At 36.7% G+C, this 18,739-nt stretch overlaps 1 protein-coding gene and 7 non-coding genes across 8 annotated transcripts in view; 7 read left to right on the top strand and 1 right to left on the bottom strand.

The window, feature by feature from the left end:
- The window catches only part of LOC123653664 (hemocytin-like), a 69,162-nt gene that overhangs the window by 29,835 nt on the left and 20,588 nt on the right, over positions 1 to 18,739 (bottom strand). Inside the window, exons 24-39 of the mRNA XM_045589658.1 lie at positions 18,081 to 18,231; positions 17,214 to 17,392; positions 12,335 to 12,551; positions 10,423 to 10,556; positions 9,729 to 9,849; positions 8,868 to 9,014; positions 7,080 to 7,329; positions 5,646 to 5,774; positions 4,557 to 4,774; positions 3,751 to 3,909; positions 3,149 to 3,335; positions 2,643 to 2,858; positions 1,756 to 1,877; positions 1,316 to 1,447; positions 515 to 897; positions 239 to 363 (exon numbers count right to left, since the gene is read on the bottom strand). Of these exons, the coding sequence (XP_045445614.1) occupies positions 239 to 363; positions 515 to 897; positions 1,316 to 1,447; positions 1,756 to 1,877; positions 2,643 to 2,858; positions 3,149 to 3,335; positions 3,751 to 3,909; positions 4,557 to 4,774; positions 5,646 to 5,774; positions 7,080 to 7,329; positions 8,868 to 9,014; positions 9,729 to 9,849; positions 10,423 to 10,556; positions 12,335 to 12,551; positions 17,214 to 17,392; positions 18,081 to 18,231 (2,870 nt within the window). The remainder of the gene's footprint in view (positions 1 to 238; positions 364 to 514; positions 898 to 1,315; positions 1,448 to 1,755; positions 1,878 to 2,642; positions 2,859 to 3,148; positions 3,336 to 3,750; positions 3,910 to 4,556; positions 4,775 to 5,645; positions 5,775 to 7,079; positions 7,330 to 8,867; positions 9,015 to 9,728; positions 9,850 to 10,422; positions 10,557 to 12,334; positions 12,552 to 17,213; positions 17,393 to 18,080; positions 18,232 to 18,739) is intronic.
- On the top strand, positions 5,177 to 5,249 carry Trnaa-agc. The gene has a single exon. It is a non-coding gene; the product is annotated as a tRNA-Ala (tRNA).
- Positions 5,336 to 5,408, top strand: Trnaa-agc. The gene has a single exon. It is a non-coding gene; the product is annotated as a tRNA-Ala (tRNA).
- On the top strand, positions 11,574 to 11,646 carry Trnaa-agc. Its single transcript has one exon. It is a non-coding gene; the product is annotated as a tRNA-Ala (tRNA).
- On the top strand, positions 11,733 to 11,805 carry Trnaa-agc. Its single transcript has one exon. It is a non-coding gene; the product is annotated as a tRNA-Ala (tRNA).
- Positions 13,740 to 13,812, top strand: Trnaa-agc. Its single transcript has one exon. It is a non-coding gene; the product is annotated as a tRNA-Ala (tRNA).
- On the top strand, positions 14,979 to 15,051 carry Trnaa-agc. The gene has a single exon. It is a non-coding gene; the product is annotated as a tRNA-Ala (tRNA).
- On the top strand, positions 16,188 to 16,260 carry Trnaa-agc. Its single transcript has one exon. It is a non-coding gene; the product is annotated as a tRNA-Ala (tRNA).

Genomic DNA, 18,739 nt, shown 5'->3' with positions numbered 1-18,739 from the left:
CCTTTTGTTTCCCTTTATCCACAAAATGACTTAGAGTTGTATACTTTTAATTTATAAATAGTATCATATTTGAGTTGCATCTTCTTACCACTATTATTGTCTTTGTTACTTTTTTTTAAATAATAAAAAAAATAATTAACTATAATTTTAATATTATTATTATTATTTAATAATATATTATTTAATATTTTATAATTATATTTAAAAAAAAAAAAAAACTATAATAAACATGTATTACCAGAAACCGCAGTCGCGCTTCCATTGAGCTTTGCGAACATGGGTTCGAACTGTGAATTGGCGACTGAACTAGCCGAGAACGCAATGTCTGGCAATGGCGTACCCTCCCACATCAAGTTCTTATATCTAAAGAAAGAAAAAAAAAACCATAAACACTTTGTATCGTGTGTATATTTGGATTATATTTTAAATTGTAACTTTATAGACCAAGCCTTAAAAAAAACTGAAAAAAGTAGTTAACTGAATCATAAAACAATGTATGTTTTCAAATGTTTACCTCTCAGGACTGCACTCTGGTGGCGGGGTTGCAGTGTTCTTGACTAGAATTGTTGTATCAACATAACGTATTGTTGTTGTTGCCTCTGGTATCGTCGCGTTCGTGACGAAGATTGTAGTTATTGTTGTTGGAATGGGAGTAGTAGTTGTAGTCGTAGTGGTAGTAGTGGGAGTAGGAGTCGTACTGGTTGTAGTGGGAGCAGGGGTTGTACTTGTAGTGGTAGTGGTAGTGGTACTGGTACTGGTTGTAGGAGGAAGCATAATAGGGGAATGTGTAGATCCCTTGACAGGAGTCTTGATAGAGACGCATTCGGATGAATCGCAATGTAGTGCATTGTCCAAACATTGGCACTTTTGGCAGTTGTCGGTTACCACTCCACCGGGCTGAATGTAATAATCAGAATTTAGTAAGAGCTGTATTATTTCTAGGGCTAATTGAATAAGATATAGAGGCATAGATAAAAAAAGATTTTATTTTCATTGTTGTTGCTGTTGAGATGAGTATAGTTAAACAAGTTAAATTTTTATATTAAAAAAAATGTAATCCGTATCTTTGGATTATTATAAGAAACCTCATGACGCCTTATAATTTCACAATTTCTTTTTTTTTATATACAAGCTAATCTGGTCCAAGCTTAAAAGTACTAAAATGTGACAGATAATAATAAATTGGAATTTTTAATAAAATAATATTTTAGAAGTAACTTCAAAGCTTTTAAGTATCAAGAAGCATATAATAAGTGAACTTAAATTTCTTTCATATTCCCTACTCAAAGTTCTATATATCTCTATGGCCATATACCTTAATTATCTCTCCGTTGTTATCACATGTACAGTCCTTCAAAGGTACACAAGTCTTGCTGTCTCGCCACATTGAACCGAATTCGCACTTGATGTTCGCAACCTCTTCGTCTACACAACCAGACGCGCATTTCTATAGACAAAATATTAATATAGAAACAAACATGAAAAATAGGGCTAGCTCTGCCTGATGTTACGTGGCTACTTTCATAGATGTCGCAACATTAGAGTAGTTAGGGTTGTCAAACTTAAGGATAAATGTGTCTTTAATATTTGATGTGCACGAAAAAAGTGTGAAATTCCTCGGAAGCACCTTGAATAAAACCAGTTATTCATGGTATAGATAATAAATAATTTTGGACGTTTTCTATTCTTTTCAATTTAAAATGAAATAGATTATTGTATAAAATTGTACCATATCAAGAAAAATATGTAACTTACTTCGCCCGGTTTGCACTTGTCCCAACTTCTCACTGTGTTCTTGAAGTGATCGCAGAGCTTGTCACAAGGGAATGCGCAGTCCTTGAACACTTGTCCCGGTGGACAAGGCCTAGTCGTGGTTTCTGGAAAGTATGAATTTAGTTATAATTCTAGATTTACGGATTTTTTCGCTTTCTAAGACTCTGAGATGCCGTATCGAATATAATAAGATGTTCTGGATTAGACTTGATATTTTATCGAGATGAGGTTTTAGATCCAAGTTTGTACATAATGTAAACAAAGCAAAAAATTTTGATGGTATTTAGATAAAGTTCTGTCGGAAAAAAAATCTCTTCATAATGACATTTGGAATACTGTTCCTGTTTACTTTAACCAGTTTTTTTTTTTCTGGTATATAATTTTGTTACTTAAATATGACTCACTTTTTTTGGAAATTAAATTGTCGGACTCACTCCCTCCCACTCCCATAAAGGAAAACTTTGAAGAAAATGCAACCATTTTGGTTTCAAAGATTCTAAATATAATTTTAAGGATTGTAATATTTAATAAACTTTAATAATACGGTACAATAAAAAGGAACAAGTGGCAACAGTGGTACTTGATAGGTGAAGAGTTTTTTTTCTACAAACAAAGAATATTTATAATTTATTTAAAATGTTCATATTAAATTTTAGACCAGTTGAGTTATTACTCGCTAAATTAGTCTTAGCTTGACCATTTTTCTTTTAAAATTAATACAGCAAAGTTTTTTATCTATCGTGAACAGTAGCTAATTCTTTGGGTATAGCCCAAAAATGAGTCCTTAGTTAATGTGTTTACATATGTATGTGTGTGTATACGTGTTTTAATGTATATTCTTGTAAGCTATGTGGTGAATTTAGTTCTACCTTGTTTAGTCATGCACTCAGGTCTGATGGCCACCACTGAAGTAGGCCAGTCACAAATCATCAGCTTAGGGTTGTAGAACAATCCCGGTCCACAAGATTTTAATACTGCGTGCTTTTCAATAGGGTTGGTTACGTCAGGGGTACATTCGTAGAATTTCGTGCAGTCAGTCGGGTGAGGGTTGTTGGGGTGAGTCGAGTTCAGACATTGGAATACATCTGCAAAGGATGTTTTAACCGTGTTTTACTGAATACAAACGTATGTTTAAGATGTTTATTGTTTGATAACTTATTGCGAATGGATCTGGGGGCAATTTATTTAGACAATGACTTAACATATTGCAAGATGGATAAACATGTCTCAGAAGTAAATTTGACACATGGATCGGTTTAGAATATTATAAAAAATAAGGTCCATAAAATTTCTGTTAAGGCCAATATTAGATTTTTGAATGTTAATAAGGAAATAACAATACAACAGATGCATTGGATCTAAAAATTCAAAATACCTTCGCACTCGCAGTAGACTCGGATTTCGAAGTCAGGGCAATTTTTCTCGGCTTCCAAACAAATAAGACCCTTCTCCAAGCTGCACTCAACGTTGAGTCCCGTCTCCTTGGGCATCTTGTGGTCTTTCACTGTACGGCACTCGATCTTCGTCATCTTATCGGTTGTGCACATTGGAGATCCGACAGTCTAAAAAAATCAGATTGTTATAGTATTATTTTGTATTTTTAAGTACCCTTATCACTCACCTAAAAATAGGAATTCGTATACATTACTGCGTTCGACTGATAAGTATTAATAAATGCAACAGAAAAAAGAGGTTTCTAAATTTTTAAGGAAACTACTCCATGGATATTTTTTGGGGTAAAGCACAGAAACAAAAGAAACGTAAAGAAGATATCGCATCATATAACTGTACAGATCGCGATGGACGAAAGGGACATGTACGGGAGCAGTATATAAACAGTTGTGCTTATTGGAACATATAATCATATCAAATACTTCACTTATAAGGTACAATTTTTATGCAAACCGAGTAGCATCAATTTTTATTTGGTTCATAGGTGTTTGATTTTTTAACTCTTAAATTTAAGGCTTCACTCACAAGTTCGTTGGTTTTAGGCAGAGGTTCGTTGTCTATGGATTGTCCGCTGGAGCTTATTTCCGGTGGCCCGCGGTTGATCCACTCCGTCCATCCTGTCTTGCAGGTGAGAGGCTGGTCGTGTGGTGTGGTCTCTGGTGGTGCAGTCAATCCTATTGTTGTCTATAGAGAAAATATTATAAAATAATTTTTGATTTTGAATCTATGGGTATTAGAATAATTGATTAATTCAGTCTGTAGTATCCCACTTGCTGGGCATAGATGTCATTCTCTATAAAAGAGAACGGTCGGAGTTTATTCACTACGCCGTTTGCCGTATGAGTAACGATCACTAACACATAGTTTAACGTGCTTACTGAACACACGGTGGTGAGGTACACAAATAAATTCGAAAAAAAAAAACAATTTGGTACTCGTTCATATTAACAAATTTGTTCAACAGTATCAATATGTAATTAAAATACGAAGAAGCGACTTTTTTCGAATTGGACAGAAATCTGGCCATCCAAAATTTTTACTTGCATCTAGCAATGTTTTAATCTTCACTGAATCGATAATAATTTAATATAACTTAAAGTCTCTAAGTCAATTATAAGCACTCTTATATAGATAATACAGAGTAAACCTTTTGTTCATTAGCTGACTTTTTATTGACTAGAAAGAGTAGTGTTTGAGATATCTATATCCGTACTAAATTGACTAATTTTTCAACTACCCACATTAATGAGGTTTTTATTTTATTACTTGGTTATTACTAACCGGGCTTAGCGTGGTCTATAATGTCAATTAAAGTTCTGAAATATAGTTACCGTTTCAGTAGCACAAGGTTGTCCAGTACAGATCTTCTCCTTCTTGGAGCAGCGACACGTATGGCAGGCGTCTTGCTCTATGACCTCTCCCTCCAATATCTCGCGCCCGTCCTCAAGGGTCATGCAGACTGGTTTACACTTGGCACGAGGGACACATTCCTTTAACGAAGAGTTGGAGTAGATGGTGCCCTCGGGACACGTCTTGTTGGGCTTGCAACCTGTTTAAGATTGGATTTTTTTGACATATTTTGGATATTATATTTTGTTGTAACATTTACCATATTACATTTACTATAAAAAAAAACTTAAAAGTTTGTGTTTCGTATTGTGGATTCTCGATTATAATTAATCGTTTGAGACACGAAGGACTTCCATTAGATTCTATAGAAAATAAAAATTAATATTGTCTGATTTGTAAAGTGAGTTATGAACGAAGTTAAAATAATAGCCATAAATAATATGTAGTAATTATTTTTAGCATTTCTGGCAGGTTAAAGTAATAAATATGGTTCGATTTAATCAAACGTATGACATTTATGACGATTTGAAAGTACAAAAAAGTCGAATAAAAAGGCAGTAAAAGACAGTGAATATGTACTTTTTTACATCTAGATCATATTGGGGGCGTAGCTCAGATGGTAGAGCGCTCGCTTAGCATGCGAGAGGTACCGGGATCGATACCCGGCGCCTCCAAACATTATTTTTATTGCTAATATATTTAATATGAATATTGAGAAAATATAATAAGACGTACTTCTTATTGCATTAGTAAAATATCTGGGGGCGTAGCTCAGATGGTAGAGCGCTCGCTTAGCATGCTAGAGGTACCGGGATCGATACCCGGCGCCTCCAAACATTATTTTTATTGCTAATTTATTTAATATGAATATGGAGAAGACATAATAAGCTGTACTTATTTATTGCATTAGTAAAATATCTGGGGGCGTAGCTCAGATGGTAGAGCGCTCGCTTAGCATGCAAAAGGTACCGGGATCGATACCCGGCGCTTCCAAATAATCGATTTTATTGACATGTTTAAAATTAAATATTATTTTAGCTAAGCAAGTAAAAAATATCAGTAAAACATACCTTCAACGCAAGTGTCCTTTTCACAAGCGGATTTGATCTCTGCGTAGTCGAGAGTGTTGTCACAAGTTTCAGGTGGGCAGGGCGAGATGCACTCATTATAGTTAGAACATTCCTCGTCACATTGCATTGCTGTAAGAAAATAAGTATTAGACATACGCTTCGGCCTGTAATATCCCACAACTGGGCATAGGCCTCTTTCCCCACGCAGGAGAAGGATCAGAGCTTAATCCACCACGCTGCTCCAATGCGAGTTGGCGGATATATTCCCTGCTATGAATAACGATCGCTATCATCATATATCATCGAATATATGTACACCACATGATAACAACCGGGAACGACAGCTTAACGTGCTCTCCGAGGCACGGTGGGGAGACCCACAAGGACTGCACAAACACCCAGACCACGGCAAAGTATTAGTATTAGACATAGTTGCATAGTTAGCAAAAGTATTAGACATAGTTGTCGCCAATTATACAGGTAATTTTTATATAAATTTGCATTTCGCGGGACTTTGTCTTACAAAGTTGCCTCTGTATTGATTCGGTCAACGACAAGTTTAAAATATAGTAACTATAGTTGGAATTAGCAGTTATAGCATACATAATTAAATTAGTTAATACGTCACGACAATAATAGTTCTGAGACACCGACAAAATTCCCATTAACATTCAAATAAACAAACAAAGTTTCATTTCGTTGACCACTATTAAATAATTAATGAAATAAAATACAAAATAAAATTTCCAGAAAACGATATGCTTTATTGATCATTTTAGGTACATAACTTGGCTCATGATAAAATCACTCACGGCACAAGTCTTGTCATCATCATCATCATTCCAGCCTATTGCAGTCCACTGCTGGACATAGGCCTCCACAAGCTCGCGCCAAAAATGCGTGAACTCATGTGTGTTGCCCATAGTCACCACGCTGGGCAGGCGGGTTGGTGACCGCAGGGCTGGCTTTGTCGCACCGAAGACGCTGCTGCCCGTCTTCGGCCTATGTGTTTCAAAGCCAGCGGTTAGATGGTTATCCCGCCATCTGTCGGCTTCTTAAGTTCCAAGGTGGTAGTGGAACCTTAGTCGCCTCTTACGACGCCCACGCAATAGGCTGGAATGATGATGATGATGATGATGACAAGTCCTGTGTCCTCTACTTGAAGATGACACCACCAGCGGTGCAAACGAAACTTTCGGATAAACGACTTTACACCGAGTTCTAGCGTCGCAAATACCCAGAAAAACGAAAAGCCTAAGGACCGCAAAATTTTTAAATAACAAAAAGCCTTATCGTGTCACTTAGATGAAACGTTAACTTAAACCAAGACCATATCATTCACGGCACAAATCATGCGTCCTCCACTTGAAGACTACATCCTAGCGGCGCACGCAGCGAATGCTACATCACTTAAAATATGACAGGAACACTCACGGCACAAGTCCTGCGTCCTCCACTTGAAGGTGACGCCGCGGGCGGCGCACGCGTGCGCGTAGGCGGCGAGCGCGGCGCACGCGCAGCCGCAGTCGTCGCCCGCGTCGCACGCGCACGCGTCCGCCTCGCAGCGCGCCACGAACGCGTCTGCCGGCACCTCCGCGTGGCACGCCGCGAACGGCGCACGCTTCATCACGCCGCACATGCTCGACGCCCAGCCCTTGCGGTGAGGGCGCTCCTTGCAGTGATCCTGGAACGATATTGATAAACGCCTCACACTCTAAGCCCCTCACTAGGAATAACTCCTGTGTCGGGGTTCCAGCTCCCAGAAACACACGTCTAACGTCTGTATGGTCAATACAAATCGACACCAGCAATTTATACTAAGCGAACTCTTAAAAGTGAACTTTACGATAGAGGCTTATAAAAGGGAAAAACGTTGTGGTGAAATCTATCGCGCAAAAATACTAACGACTACAAACTACGTAATTAGAGAAAACTGACGTATGCTACATCGCGCTATCAGAGTTTTCAAAGTGAATAAGTATATATACAAGATCCCGACAACAACCGTTGGGCCAGTAGCCCGCCAAACACAACATCCGTCTGGTCGGAGGATCCTCCCTTTTCATTGGTTGATGTGGAATTCAATCACCATGTTCCTCAAACTCCTAAAACGTGATACCTTTTATATTAATTAAGAAACCTTTTTGAAATTTGGTATTTTTAATAGTTAATTTATTCATTGCAATTTCACATTTTTTTTTATTACATATAAAAACACATTTTATCAAGTTCGCATTAAAAAAAAACTTATCGAAAAGTCGAATTGGCGTAGTATAAATTGTTGGTGTCGTAATGTGTGTCACGTGCGGGGATCGAAGCCGTAACCGCCAGCTCAACAGTCACAAGCCAGCGCTATGATGGTTGCGCTTACACGTCGTTATTGGGAATGTTGGCAATCATGTAGGCAATAAAAAAAAAACTTAATGTATATCATCATCTTAGCTGTATATGAATCAACTTTGTCTCGTGACAAATTATTTAATGGTTAATAGTTTAAGGTTCAGCAGGTAAGGGCAGTAGCTCGACTGATGAGGTACCTCAACTTGTAATGCTCTTAGTGTTGCACACATCCATATGCTACGGTATCAGCATATTATCAGATGGACTGTATGGATATAGGTACATCAAAAAAAATATTTTTTCGGTGATAAGAAACTACTGAAAAATTAACTTTATCTAGCGAAAATGTTTTTGGCGGACAATAGTTGTCAGTCTAATATTTAATATTGTCCAAAATAATTTAAACATTTTGATGGCCAATATTAAAAAAAAAAAAAAATTATTAAAGATTTTAATCTTTAGATCACAAGACTGAAGTAAAAGTTCTGAACAAAAGGCTTTTTTTTTTCTTTTCGAATTGTTGAGTGCTGTTGGCCCTAGCGGCCACCGGCCGCGAATAAATTAACTAAAAACTAAAACCGCTTTGCGCAGAGACAATATCGTAACTAATGAAGAACAAAAGGCATGCACTGTGTCATATATATAGGAAACGTAACTGGTTGTGGGAGAAAGAGAGAAAGAAAATGTGTGCTCCCATCTCTCTCTCTAGTTCCGTTCACCTTGCCCGATCACACTTCATAACGCTCTCGTCACGCATTCAATAGGTTACTTACTAGCCCAATTAAGCGTGCGTAAAAAAGTGTAACTTCAAAATGGCTTGATGTTTTATTTCTAAACTAAAAATAAAACAGGATAAAACATTTAAATATAACGTCATCTTACGGTAACTTCCACGGGCTTGGGACACGTAGGCTTTAGTTTCCAGGAGTCAGCGAAGAGAAGAGGCGAAGTCTCCGCAAAGCCGCCGCCAGAGGGAGTTTGGAAATCATCTCGCATATCTGAGTTGTAGTTACCGCAAAGTCCTTTGACCTAAAAGCAGTATTTCATTTAGATACCTTTCTATGTACAAAATGTAACAAAAGCACAAAATTGCAAAAGCTAGAAAAAACTGCTAAAAGAAAGGCAAGAAATATTAAACAAAAATGGCAATAAAGATTCTTGAATGGCATGTAGAAAAAGTTGAGTATTTAGAGAAGTGAACGTTTAAACTAGATTTTGTTTTTATTTTGAGAGATTTTTTTTGAGGCTCTTATTTGCCTTTTACTTTTTTTTGTACATCTTATACTGGTAGATCAACAGTCCTAATATTGACTAAATAAGCTTGAATCTAAAACAGTAAATGTTACCGTCTTCTGATATATATCGCCCATCATGCAATATTTATTTTTGCAAATTTCAAAGTAAATCAAAAATATTGGACACATTAAATAATATTTTAACTAAAATAGAGTTTAATCTGTCGCAGCAAATTATTTCCTTTCATATTGTTGCAACTTATTTCACAAATTGCTCGTGATATTGTCTTAATCAGCAAAAACGCCATAATTTAACAACGACATTCCAATGATTGTTCAATTAGTTTTTTTTTTAATTATAAAATAATAGACCTTCATTTCTCTATTCCACTCTAACCTTTTCTAAAGTTTAGGTAGTTAAGTAAAGGTCAGTAATAAATAATTAATTAATTAATATTAAATACTAATTATAATACTCTAGATAGCTTATTTTCAAATAAGTACTTACCCTATTCCGCCACATCGTGTCCAGTTTGACATAGACACGCATCGCTTTATCCCATTGCAGACTAAGGGCAAGCGATTGTACGTCCAGGAACACGTAGGCGCCGGCTGTACGTAGCTTTATCCTAATAAAAAATAAAAAAATTATTTATATGCAGGCTTTGTTTAATTTGTACTGCATTGATTTGCAGTGCAGTTTTAAACGACACAGTTACGCCTAACGATACAAAGCGTAATTGGCTCTTTTCTGAAAATAACTTTTAATTCCAACATCCAAAAAGGGATGAAGACCAAACTAGCAATAGAATGTTTAGAGACGATTAATGAACAGTACTAATATTTTATAATGACCTGTATATCTCAATAAAATTTTTTATTGCATCTCTTCTGAAAGTCATAATTAGCAGAATCTTCATGCAAAATATGGTATAATAATACATTATAACCATATAATTTACACCAGAATTTTTTTTAATCAAAATACAACCCGACCAGGCGCGTTTCTTAATCTTACAGAAAATTATAGCCACATAATATTGCTCTCAAGCAATGTTATGTTCCTGTATTGAGTAGGGTAGTCAGAACTCCTGGAGATGCACTGTTGACAGCAGGGGGTAAGGTGGGCAACGCAGTCAGAAGCAAGCAGGTGGATCGTATTGTTTTTGCTGTTATAGTGCTATGCATAAAAAATGTTATACCGTTTCAGCTTAGATGTGTCCGGAAGTGGAGCGTTCTTAGTCAATGAGACGACTTCTTCATCAGGACCTCCACCGCCAACTCGGAGGGTAACCGACTTGGAGCAAGTCGCGCCAGTAGTACCACATGGTTCGTTCTATACAATCAGAGAAAAATATATTCATACAATCATTTGGATTAATGGATTCTAACAGTACCAAAGTAGACATAGATGATTCCGCCAGTGTCAATTTGAATTGAGAAAGCACGAAGATTATTAATCGCTTATAACAGAGATAAATCGCTTCAGCCTGTAATATCTCACTTTTGGGCATAGGCCTTTTTCCCCGTGTAGGAGACGGATCAGTGCTTAATCCACCACGCTGCGTCAATGCAGGTTGGTGGATATATTCCCTACTATGAGTAACGATCATAACAACCGAGACCGACAGCTTAACGTGCTATCCGAGGCACGGTGGGTAGACCCACAAGGACTGCAGAAACACTCAAACCACGGCAAATATCTGTATAACCAAAATAATCTTTGTTATCTGAGGGGATCGAACCCATAATCACCAGTGCAACAGCCATAAACCAGTGCTGCGACCAAATCGATTGCGAAATCAAATTTTAGGTCGATTGTTGTCATTTGATAAAACACATGTAACAAAAACATATTGACTTTGGAGTCTTAAAAACTATACAGTATTTTTGTAATGCTGCCTTGGTATTATTATCAAAATATTTTTTTTTGACATTTTATTTTAGGCTTAAACTATACTTATGCGTGCCTATATCTATTTATATCTCACGTTTGTAATTTAGTACTATTGTAATTTCTTCTTGGGAACAGACAATGATATATTTATTGCTTTCGCATACATACAGGCGTACGTATTTAAGGAACGTACCAATTTGATTCAATTTATATATGTCATTACCACTTTCTATACAGAAAAAAAAAATCACAAAATTATATAGTTTTCACAATAGGGCTTAAACGAACATACCGTAAATTAACGACAAGACATGGTGTTTAGTACATGAAGTATTTATTGGCGAGTGCTCTCGATAGTGAAAGTCGCTGTTGTCACGTACGGAATGTCAATGCAAGCGGCATTTAAATTAGTTTATCAAGTAAAACCATACTTATTTTTGTATATCAAACTGTATGGGGGGCGTAGCTCAGATGGTAGAGCGCTCGCTTAGCATGCGAGAGGTACCGGGATCGATACCCGGCGCCTCCAAACATTATTTTTATTGCTACTATATTTAATATTAATATTGAGAAAATATAATAAGCTGTACTTATTATTGCATTAGTAAAATATCTGGGGGCGTAGCTCAGATGGTAGAGCGCTCGCTTAGCATGCGAGAGGTACCGGGATCGATACCCGGCGCCTCCAATTTTTTTTAATATGGGAAAAAGTAGCCTTAAGAAATAAACTAATTCTAAGTTTCAGTTTAATTCCAAATCACACTAATTTTATTAATTCTACAATTTAAAAGTAGTTTTAAAATATGTAATTAAAAGTTGTTATAATATACACACTGCTTTAAAGTAACTTGCCCACCGAAAGCCATATTAAAGATATGACTTCATTAAGTCATACATCTTTATGTGTTTAAAAAATAGAAGAAAAATCTCGTAAAAAAAAAATATTATACGTTACACCTGTATAAGTAGATTCCATATTATTATTGTACATTAATCAACATTACGTATGTATATTTTTGACATCCAATTAAAATATACAATAAGCACATTTCTTACTTAAATTATTCATTGTCATATTAGCCTATATAATATATATAACTACATGTAAAATATTTCATATTTCGAGTGGCTACCTATTACTACCTAAAGAAAAGAAATTTTAAGACAAAGGTAGGTGCAGGGAAGATAATCTTGATGATAGGGTCTCATCCTCACGCAAATGAGCACACCCTATCAAAACTAAGCAAACTTACCTGTATTTCAACACAGAATCCATCCTTGCCATCCGTAGATCCTTTGGCGAGGAGATAAGTGCAGACGCCTTCAAAGTCGTAACTTTGTCCGTCAAAGGTGGTCACGTGTGAGTCGCCCCACGCGCCGCAAACACCAGCGCACTTACGATCGGTACACGTCCAGTTTCCACTCTTACATTCACTGTTAACAATTAATAAAAATCTTTATTATGGTCCTATAATAAATACAGTTTTTTTGAAGTTATACCACTTTTGGCGCGTTAGGGAAAAATGATGAGAGTAAATTTGAAGTTAGCCAGTCAACGAAGAAGTTAGCAACGTGAAGTTAGCTAGCCAATGAAGTATAACTTCTTACGTGCGTACAGAAGTACACACACACTTTTTCGAAGTGAAATTCCTTTAGGCGCATGAGGGTAAAATTTTTACGGATGAAACGGCAACGTTTTGATGAAACGGCGACGTTTTTGTCGATGGCGGTGGAGCGGAAATCTAAGGTTTTAGATATAAACGAGACTTAAAAATTAGTTTGCCAAAGATGTTTCACTTCTGACATGTGTACTTTATACGCACGCACTTTTTTTAACTTCTATGGATTCTGCGGGCAAGTTAGTCTTAGAATAGAATTGGTCACAACCAAAAAGCTACCGCTTTATTTTAAATAGACTAAAGTCATTAAAACAAATATAATTTCAATTTGTAAAATAAAGTTCGAAAAGTGTTTTTGAAGACAATTTGAGTAAAGCATAGTAATTGTAAGCAAAGATTAGTATTCAGCCGGCCCGCTGAATTGATGACCTACATAAGATTGACGGTGGAGGCTGGGTGGGGTGCGGAAAACCGGGATGTTTGGCACGAACTTGGGGAGGCCTATGTCCATCACTGGACTGTGATAGACTGATGTGACGAAGTATTTTATTTGTTTTTATCTTTCTGGTATATCTTAGGCACCCATCAAATTTTTATTATTGAATTTTCTATACTTTTAATTGATACTGATTTTGTGCTCCGCTCTTTAAAAAAACATAGCATATAAGATATGCCAGTTTATTGTGAAATAAAGTTTAGGAGAAATATATTTATTACATAAATAAAAATTTGCTTATATATTATATGTATGCCATTACGATAGTATCTTTAATAATCAACATTTTAAATATACAATTACATATCAATTATAATTAAGATATTTTTGGCTATAATGGAAATTAAAGCTTAATTGGTTAAGCGAAACTATTTATTTAGTAGAACATTGCCTTTGTGACCGTGTTTGTGAAAGGTGCTCCAGTTATGTACGCATTTTGCTGTTTCGCATTTTAAGAGTTTCGTAACACTTGCAATGCGAACAAATTATTTAACGTTTATACCATCCGGGGGCGTAGCTCAGATGGTAGAGCGCTCGCTTAGCATGCGAGAGGTACCGGGATCGATACCCGGCGCCTCCAATTAAACTTTTGATGATTAAGTTTATTTTATTCCTCCTATTTTTGCGCCATTTTTTCTTGTTTTATAAAGTTATTGAATTTACACAAACAGAACGTGTGCCTTCATGTATTTTTTTTTACTTAAAAACTAAGGCAAAATGGAAATTGTGTCTTTAAAAAGTCTTTATAAAGGGACAATCTCTAAAAGGCGACTGTACTCGTACGTGCTAAGAAGCAGAGATTCTTAGGAAAATTGCGCATATGCTCAGCTATGTAACCAACACACACACACACACACACACACATATATATACATAAAAAATTAATATGTAAAATTGAAAATTATTACCCAACTGTGTCCCATTCGTATTTTCAGAACTGTCAATATGAGTGGGACACTGTCGGCGAAGTCAGGCGTAAGTTCGATTCTAAGTGATTGTTTACAAGTAGGACAACCTATTTTGAGCATAATTTGTTACTAGGACTAGGAATTTCATCTTTCAATTTTTGATAACGCAGACAATGGGCAGGATTAAGGACGGAGAATAGAAAGTCTTCTAGGGTATTGCAAAAATATAATGGAGTGGATTGGACCTCACATTTTCGTAATCCAGTCTAGTCTTGGTTCGATCTCCGGAAGGCAAAATGCTGACACATTTAGCACCTGCGTTTTATTTGTTACTCTGCAGTCAAGTGCGGTTCGTACACTGCTACAATTTCCAGCTATAGAGTTAAAAAAAAAAAAAAACGAGTGTGCCTTAAGCCATACCACTAAAGTAAAACATTTTTAGCTTCTACAGTAATAAACTAAACGTAACTCTCTCTCTTTCTATCTCCACTAACCTATATCTGCCTCTCAACTTTCTTTCGCCTCGCTCGATCAAACTTTTCGTAACGATCTTGTCGCGCATTCACCAGCTAAGCCCAAGTCAAGCGTTCGTAAAGAAGTGTCACTTCGAAAATGCCATAAGGCAAAAAGGGGGGGAGGGGATAGAAAATGGGCTTGTTATGCTTAGTATATATTTTGTCAATATACCACAGCTGGGGCTAAACCTATATTTGCATGAGTAAGCATTCATCTATTTCTCAATATTCATAAGTGAAAGGTAATCACGTACGTAATGATAATTCACTCTATAATACGTATTTGAAATATATGTACTGGTTAGTTAGTATTGAGAAACATCGGGGGCGTAGCTCAGATGGTAGAGCGCTCGCTTAGCATGCAAGAGGTACCGGGATCGATACCCGGCGCCTCCAAATTATTATTTTTTATTAGAAAACTATAAGCATTAAGAGCTACACAATGCAGATTATGCTATTTTTATGCATTTGTAATTTCCCGAAAAAGTATTAAAAAAAGGTTCTATTTCATATTTTATTAAGTTTTTTATAGAACAACAAATGTTCAATCAGTATCTAATTATTTAATTAAAAAAAAGTTTCTAGGACCTGTTCACAATAGTTCAGGAAAAGTTCAAAAGTTACGTAAAATATCTTAAGACAGAGATTATTTGAATGTCCTAGGGAATAGTAAAATAGGCTTGAACAAATGCAACGTTGCTAGCATCCAAAGTTGCATGTACGATTTCATTATTTATTAATTAAGCCTTTAACGTTCTACTGCTGGACAAAAGTATTCTATTTTCCATAAGGAAGATGTATTGCCTTAAGCCATTATGCTGCTCTATTACCAGTAACTAGTAACTATGTGGTTACGGCATTAAGAATATAGCCACCCCTCTTTTCTCGTGGGTGTCGTAAGAGGCGACTAAGGGATAACACATTTCCACTACCACCCTGGAACTTAAAAAGCCGACCGATGGCGGGATAACCATCCAACTGCTGGCTTTCAAATACACAGGCCGAATACGGGCAGCAGCGGCTTCGGTGAGACAAAGCCAGCCCTGCGGTCACCAACCCGCCTGCCCAGCGTGGTGATTATGGGCAAAACACACGAGTTCACGCCATTTTTGGCGCAAACTTGTGGAGGCCTACGTCTAGCAGTGGACTGCGATAGGCTCAAGTGAGTGAGTGTGAAGTGATTACGTGTAAGCGGATATACTCCTTACTATGAGTAAGTACCGCTATCAGGACTTTATAACAACAAACAGGAAAAATTATTTAATGTGCTCTCTGTGGCACGGTAAAAATACCTATTTGGGCATATACCTGAACTAGAAATTAATATTACTACAAAATCAAATCTGCCAAGCAGGATTCCAACCTTCAACTGAGCTGATGTTTAAGGCGTCTATGCGCACCAAAACGATTTAAATTATTCATGTGTCAATGTTAATAAGCGAAAGGTACTCACGTACGTACACAGCGATAAAAATGCAATTTATTTAATATTTATTAAGATTTATACTGGTTAGTTCGAATTGAGAAACATCGGGGGCGTAGCTCAGATGGTAGAGCGCTCACTTAGCATGCGAGAGGTACCGGGATCGATACCCGGCGCCTCCAAAATTTTATTGCTGTTTTATTTAATATGAATATTGAGAAAATATAATAAGACGTACTTCTTATTGCATTAGTAAAATATCTGGGGGCGTAGCTCAGATGGTAGAGCGCTCGCTTAGCATGTAAGAGGTACCCGGCGCTTCCAAAATTTCATTGTTGTTTTATTTACTGTGTTATCTTTTTATATAAATATGTCATTGGTCGTCAGATCGTAAAACAAAGGCATTAATTTACCTACCTTAGGAACTGATGACTGTGTGTGTGGGTTAAATATATTTATTATGTATTGTGTTATTGAAAGCCGAAAATTAACCTCTTCTGTATCATTATAATGAAACAACTTTTTTAGAGTACGGAAGTCGTCCTGTAACCATGGTTGCTAAAAAGTATCCGAAACGCCGGGCTTCTGAAAAAACTTAATAAACCGCGATAAAATTCGAAAATGTTGTTTCATTATAATGAGTGAAATTCGCGTAAACATTAAAAAACTCTAGCGTATCAGTTAATACATAATACAGAATCGGCATAAAGATTCAACAGGGAAATGCTGCCAGCATTCTTGGAACAATTTCACGCGGGCATGATTTATACCAAAACTATCTGTAAATATTTAGTTCTCAAGTTGTGAATTGTAAATATGTATAATGCTTAATAAACTATTGTTATTCATTTTTTTTAAAGTTAATACATACGTGTATTGTTTGGTTTACTGGTAGTTACATAAAAAGCCACTGCAAATTAGGCTTCATACTGTCAAACTAAATATTACTCACAGATACGGCACTCTTCTCCGTTAGCTCTTTAAAACCTTAAAAGAGGGGATTTAAACAAGTAACGCATATACGGCATCTCTTTTGGCATAAATGTGTATTGTTTAGTAGAGCTGGTTGATCAGGAGAACTAAGTTTTAGTATTGAAACTAACCCCATTATCAAGTCTGAAAAATTGTTACTTACCACGTGTTACATTCCTCTTGCATCGTGTGACCGTCTGGGTAGCTTCTGCCGCCATGATGGCAAGGACAATCGGTTGGTACCACGCATTTTTTCGCCGAAGCGTCGAGTACGTAGCCTTTCTTACACTGACATCCTGGACGACATTCTTGTGACACGGCCGTTTGTGGCAAGTGCATGTTCTGATGGAAATCGTAAGATAAAAAACTCAATTAACCTTTTAAAAATGTACATGTTGCATTTGATACATTTTGTTAGGTTATAAACTTCCTACTGACCGTAGCCTATTATTTTCATATTATTAATACCAACTTTGTAAGCATAATTCTTTTTTGCTGAACAATTTTTTTTTAGTATGAACTGCATAAGTAACTTCTAATAACTTCAGCTAGTTGCCAGTCAAAATCCTGACAAAGATACGGTAGGAAATATTCTGCTCAAAATCTGAAGCAGCCCGACTGGGGAAGTACCTCGACCTTACAGATCACAGCTAAATAATATTGATTTCAAGCAGTATTGTATAAAAAAAAGGATTATTTTTTTTGTTTTAAAATTTTAAAAAGTTTTTGGCCAGAGTGGTAAGTAAGATGTTTAACATAGATATTCATTAATAATAAAGAAAATTCAAATAAGAAATATCATTCTAATAAGTAAGGATTCATTGGTCAAATATTGAGAATTAACTATAGAGGATTACCTACTGATTTTAAAATCACCCTTCAATAAAACTTGGTTAGCAACTTCCTTATCTGCCAACCCGCAGTGAAGCTGCATAGTGGAATAATTTCCATCCTCCTCCTACGTGGAGAAAGAGTACCACCAAGCTGGGGGATGATCTGAGTCGAAGTAACCTACTCGGAGCCGTCATACCTTACAAGTGAGCGGCTCCTTGGTCTCGCAGGTGGTGAACTCCAAGTTGGCGGCGGCGCTGCAGGAGCTGCGCACGTCCTCCGCCGGCGGGTAGTTCTGGATCTGTTCGGGGCTCGCCGGCGCGCAGTCCCAGCGGGCTCCAACGCATGTGCTGAAAATTCATTACATTACTAGCTGACCCAAAATACGTTATCTAAGAACTTTCAAAGTGTAGTTGAATCAATCGTTATATTTTGTATTTGCCAATCTTATATATAATTCTCGTATCACAATGTTAGTTACAATACTCCTTCGAAACGGCTGAACCGATTTTTATGATATTTTGCATCCATATCGGGTAGGTCTGAGAATCGGCCAACATCTATTTTTCATACCCCTAAGTTATCAGGGGGGAATTGAGGGGGTTAATAACATATATGGCAAATCAATCTTTAAGACGATTGAAGTAAGACTCCTGCAAAATAGGTCTGCACTGTGTCTTAAATATACGAAACCTAACTGGTAATGGGAGAAAGAGAGAAAGAAAATGTGCTAGCACCTCTCTCTCTCTTCGCTCCGTTCGCCTTGCCCAGTCACACTTTTCGTAACGCTCTCGTCATTCATCAGCTCACTTCCCCCAAGTCAAGCATGCGTAAAAAAGTTTTACTTCAAAAAATTAT

The sequence above is a fragment of the Melitaea cinxia genome, chromosome 5 (assembly GCF_905220565.1).
Source record: "Melitaea cinxia chromosome 5, ilMelCinx1.1, whole genome shotgun sequence".
Lineage (NCBI taxonomy): Eukaryota > Metazoa > Arthropoda > Insecta > Lepidoptera > Nymphalidae > Melitaea > Melitaea cinxia.
The sequence above is the reverse complement of the archived record's forward strand: the minus strand, read 5'-3'. Positions and strand labels throughout refer to the sequence as shown.